Source organism: Pteropus vampyrus, unplaced genomic scaffold, assembly GCF_000151845.1.
Source record: "Pteropus vampyrus isolate Shadow unplaced genomic scaffold, Pvam_2.0 Scaffold8, whole genome shotgun sequence".
NCBI lineage: Eukaryota > Metazoa > Chordata > Mammalia > Chiroptera > Pteropodidae > Pteropus > Pteropus vampyrus.
In genome coordinates, this window is record NW_011888789.1 from 11,920,427 (window position 1) to 11,925,929 (window position 5,503).

A 5,503-nucleotide genomic window follows, 5' to 3' on the forward strand; every position below is an offset into this window, starting at 1 on the left:
ATACTACCCTTCTTAACAACGGCAAAGAACTATAATTATGCTGCACTAATTAAGTTAGCAGTAATGAGGTTAGTGATAAGAGAGGGATAAAGGAATCTAATGTCTCTGGTTTTGTTAATCATCTCGACAGAGTACTATTCCTGTGTGTTTCATTTGGTCTGGTAGCACTGGCATAATGTATAAAAACAGGCTTTTACTAGACAGTCAATAATTGCTTCGTTCTAGGGCATGTGATTTACCATGTAATATATCTGTATAAATTTAATAATGGGTGATTTTATAGTGGGGTTCTATTGCTTTTGTCTGTTGCTTTTTTTTTTTTCCTGTTTTGAAACTTATATCTGCCTCTATTAACTTTTCAGAGTGATGTAAGAATGTTAGTAAAGGTGAATTTTTTTTTTTTTCTTTTTTTTTCTTAGGAGCAGTCACCATATCCTAGCTACAATTCTAACTTCTGGAATTCTCCCGCTCGACCTAGGGCTCCTTACCCAAGTACATATCCTGTAAGACCGGAAATGCAAGGCCAGGTATGGTCTAAAATTGACAGACTTCCTAAATTTTTTCTTAATGAATTATTTTCAGAACCTATGGAGATTTCATAGTAATGATTTGTGGATTTTTGTCGTTTAATGAACTTTATCGTAATCATCTTAGTGTTTTTAGCTCAGAGATAAGGAAATATCTAGGCAAATATTACCTATAGCAAAGGTAGCTTGAGGCATAATAGTTTATTTCTCAGAACCTGGAAACAACAAATATAAAATGTACTTTTTAAATTTAGATTTTTTTTGAAATATAACTGACACATAACTATATTAGTTTGAGGTATACAACATAATGATTCAATATTGGTATATATTGCAAAATAATCAGCACAATAAATAGTTAACATCCATCATCACACATAGTTACAAATTATTTTCTTTGTGATGAGACCATTTAAGATTTATTTACTCTTAGCAACTTTCAGTTATACAGAAGAGTATTATTGTTAACTATAGTCATCATGCTATGCATTACCCCCAGGACTTATTTATTTTATAACTAGAAGTTTGTACCTTTTGACCACCTTCATCTATTCCTGCCACACCCCACCACTCCCCTGCTCCTCCACCTCCCCACCCTGTACCAATCTGTTCTCTGTATCTGTAAGTTGGGTTTTTTTGATTTTTGTTTAGATTCCACATATAAATGAGATCTGTGGTGTTTGTCTTTCTTTGAGAAAGACAAATGATTTCATTTAGTATAATGCCCCCAAGGTCCATCCATGTTGTTCCATATGGCAAGATTTTCTTCTATTTTTATGGCTGAATAATACTCCATTGTGTATATATACCACGTTTTCTTTATCTATTGATTCATTGATGGATGTACTGGTTATTCCCATATCTTGGCTGTTGTAAATAATGCTTACATGAACACGGAGGGGCAGATATAGTTAATGTTTTCATTTTCTTTGGATATATTCCCAGAAGTGGCATTGCTGGATCATATGGCAGTTTTATTTTTAATTTTTTGAGTAACCTTTATACTGTTTTCCATAGTGGCTGTACAAATTTACATCCCCACAAGCAGTGCAAAAGGTTTATTCCCTTTTTTCCATGTCCTTGCCAATACTTACTTTTTTTTGGTCTTTTTTGATAAGAGCTATTCTGACAGGTGTGGGATGATATCTCATTGTAATTTTGATTTACATTTCCCTGATGATTAGTGATGTTAAGCATCCTTTCAAGTACCTGCTATATGTCTTTAGAAAAATGTCTAGTCAGATCTTTTGCCCAATTTTTAATCAGATTTTTTTTTTTTTTTTGCTATTGAGTTGTACGAGTTCTTTATATATTTTGGATAGTAACCCCTTATCAGAAATATGATTTGCAAAAATTTTCTCCCATTCACTAGGTTGCCTTTTCATTTTGTTGATGATTTCCTTTGCTATACAGAACCTTTTTAGTTTGATGTTGTCCCGCTTTATTATTTTTGCTGCTTTTGCTTTTGGCCTAAGAAAATTTAACTTCGTATGATAAATATTTAATTTTAAATATTTCAAGCATACCGAGGTACAAAAACTATGTTCTTTTTACCTAGCACTTAGCTTTGTCAGTTTTTAAGTTTACCACATTTGTTTCAGATTTTTAAAAAGAAGTAAAACAAATACATTTGAAGTCCCATAAACACTTCTTTCCATTTTCTGAAGTTACATTTATGTGTTTTTGTGCTTTTACTACTTGTATATGCATTTATATAGTATTATTTAACATGTTTCTAAGCTTAATATGAATAGTTTCATATTAACATTCTCTTGCAGCATGCTTTTTTACTCCACATTGTTTTTTACTTTTCTGTTGTATAACATATGAAATAAGAATTCCCTTAGGGTATGGAATTGTTGGGGTTTCATATGTACATCTTTATTAAATATAGCCAAATTACTTTTCACAATGGTTGTACCAATGAAGAAATGTTTAAAAAATTAGTTACTCATCTGGACAGCCTAATAAAGTAATTGTACATTTGCACACTGCTTTCTTTTTTTCTGTCTAGAAACCATATTTCCGTATGCAAATAATTCTTTAAAAACATGATTGCAGTATATACACTTTTAAAGTGGCTGCATTTAAGTAGCTTTCAAAGAATTTGAATTTTAGATCCAGGACAGAATTCTCTGTAAACTAATTTTCTCTGCAGAATTAAATTTTCAGATCACTATAAACTTTATTAATTCTCCTGATAGATTTCAAATAATCAAATACTGTTCTGGATTATTAGCGATATGGGGGCTGAAATAATGGCAGTACATTTCTTTATGGGGCTGAATAATTAATTCAATAAAAAAACATTATGTTCCTTTTTTCTCATTAATTTGGTGATATAATCTTTTAAGATTGATTTGAGCCAGAAGAATTTATTAAAGTTAGAGCAAGATTTGCTTATTTACTTAAGGAAAATATAAAAGCAACTGATTTTTTAAAAATAATGATCATGTATATGTGAACTTTAGGATAAGGTTGATCAGAGATAGTGGAATGCAAAATTTAAAAAAATAATGTTATTACTTATCACAAACTTCCATTTTACTAATTGTGTAATCCTCATTCCTGTGACTGAAATTGAGAAGCAGGCAGTGTTATTGCTTAGTGCTGCATACTTGTAGTTTGGCCCATGTACTATAAAATTCACCCTTTAAATTGTACAACTCAGTTGTTTTTAGTATATTCACAAGATTGTGCAACTATAATCACTACCAAATTTGAGAACATTTTCATCACCCCAATAGAAACTATATACCTTTCACTTTATTCCTTCCTGTCGTACCCCCTCCTCTGCCCCCGCAACCTCTAATCTACTTTTTATCTCTATGGATTTTTCTATTCTGGGCATTTCATGTAAACAGAATCATGTGATATATAATATCTTTTGACTGGCTTCTTTCACTTAGCATAATGTTCTTCCATGTTGTGGCATATATTAATATTTCATTTCTTTTCTATGGCCAAATAATATCCCTTTCTATGGACAATACTACATTTATTTTATCCATTTATCAGTTGATAGAAATTTGAGGGTTTTTTGTTTTTCCACTTTTTGATTCTTTTGAATAATGATGGTATAAACATTCATGTATTAATTTTTGTGTGGACACGTTTTCTGTTCTTTTGGGTATATACCTAGTAGTGGAAATGCTGGGTCCTTTGGTAACTCTGTGTTAACAATTTGAGGAACTGACAAACTATTTTCCAAAGCAACTGCATCAATTTACATTCTCGCCAATAAATACTTGCTATTTCCTTCTTTTTTTTTTTTGTAACTAGACATCTAGTATGTGTGAAGTATCTAGTATGTGTGAAGTGGTAGCTCACTGTGGTTTTGATTTGCAGAGCCCTGATGTTGAGCTAATGATGTTGAGCATCTTTTCATATGCATATTAGCCATTTATATATCTTATTTGGAGAAAGATCTGTTCCGACCCTTTCTCACTTTTATTTTTTACTTTATTTTTATTTTTCCCCCCTCTTTAATTAATTCCCCACCCCCACTTCCACCCCTGACCTATGGATGTTGCTGTTTCCCCTTAAGAACTGGATCTCTGAAGGCGGGGCATCTCTCCACACATGCTCACAGTGTGTACCCCGGGGTCTGGCGCACCCAGGGCCTGGCGCACCCAGGGCATGTTCCGTGGCTCCACCTGGAGTGCGAACCCAGGACCTTCTGTGTGTAAAGCAGACGTGCTAACCACTACTCTATGGAGCCACCCCACCTTTTCCCATTTTTATATTGGAATTATTTTTATTGTCGAGTTATAAGAGTTCTTTATGTATTCTAAATATGAGTCTCATGGAATATATGACTTACAAATATTTTCTCCCATTCTGTGGGTGTCTTTTCACTCTCTTGATGGTGTCCTTTGGAACACAAATGTTTTTAATTTTGATGTTTTTAATTTTGAAGTCTAATTTACATTTTTTTCTTTTGTTGTCCTTGCTTTTGGTGTCATATCTAAGAAACCACCAAAGCCAAGGTCACAAAGATTTTTACTCCTATGTTTTCTTCTAAGAGTTTTTTTAAAAATTAGTTCTACATTTAGGTTTGTGATCCATTTTGAGTTAATTTTTGTAAATATTGTGAAGTAGGGTCCAAATTCATTCTTTAGCACCCATCTCTTGAAAAGACTATTTTTTCCCCATTGAATTATCTTGGTACCCTTGTTGAAAATCAGTTGACAATAAATAAGAGTTTATTTCTGGACTCTGAGTTCTATTTTATTGATCTATATGTCTGTCTTTATCCCAGTATCAAACTGTTTTGATTACTGTAGTTCTGTAGTAAAATTCGAAATCAGTGTGAGTCCTCCAGCTTTCTTATTTTTCAAGATTGTTTTGGCTATTCCAGGTTCTTTGCATTTTCATATGAATTTTAAGATTAGCTTTTCAATTTCAACACAAAAGGCAACTGGGATTTTCATTGGGATTACATATAAATCAATTTGGGGAGTAGCCAATTCAAGAAGACGAAACTCCTTAAAGTCATGAATCACAATTTTTCTCAGCAATGTTAATTTTTATGATTTCATCAATTGATCTTATTGATAAAGATTGTTCTTTGAACATGACATTTCTCCCCTTTAGGTAAAGGAATTTATTACATGTATATATTACATATGTTCAGGAAAGATTCACATATAATTTAGTAATGAGTTTTTGAAAGCAACAGCAGTAATGTGAGAGAGCTTTTAGATACAACATACAAGTTGTTAGATTCTGTACCCAAAGATATCTAGACATATACCTCTATGGGGTAGCATGTTTATTTTCTGATGAAAAATCACATGGGGATTGCAAATATATTTTCTGGTCAGAACAGACTCCTTTAATGGTATGTAGATATGAGTAGTTTCCTTTTTTAAAAATTAAATGGTTTCATTCATTCGTTTTCTAGCTGGCACCTCAAGTTAGTCTTGTCCAAATGATCATTCTTCTATTTGGTAGGTTTATATATCTTAAAAATT

The 5,503-nt window shown here is 32.3% G+C and overlaps 1 protein-coding gene across 5 annotated transcripts in view; it reads left to right on the forward strand.

The window, feature by feature from the left end:
• DDHD2 (DDHD domain containing 2) overlaps positions 1–5,503 on the forward strand; it is a 73,976-nt gene that overhangs the window by 22,125 nt on the left and 46,348 nt on the right. For 4 of the 5 annotated variants that reach the window (XR_002783548.1, XM_011372309.2, XM_011372317.2 and 1 more), the window contains exon 1: positions 399–527. The exons of the other annotated variant lie outside the window; for it this stretch is intronic. Coding sequence is in view for 3 of the 4 variants with exons in the window: in XM_011372309.2 (XP_011370611.2) it covers positions 516–527 (12 nt within the window). In the remaining variant the exon portion in view is untranslated. Of the gene's footprint in view, positions 1–398; positions 528–5,503 lie in introns of those variants that run through there. 5 annotated transcript variants of the gene reach the window in all.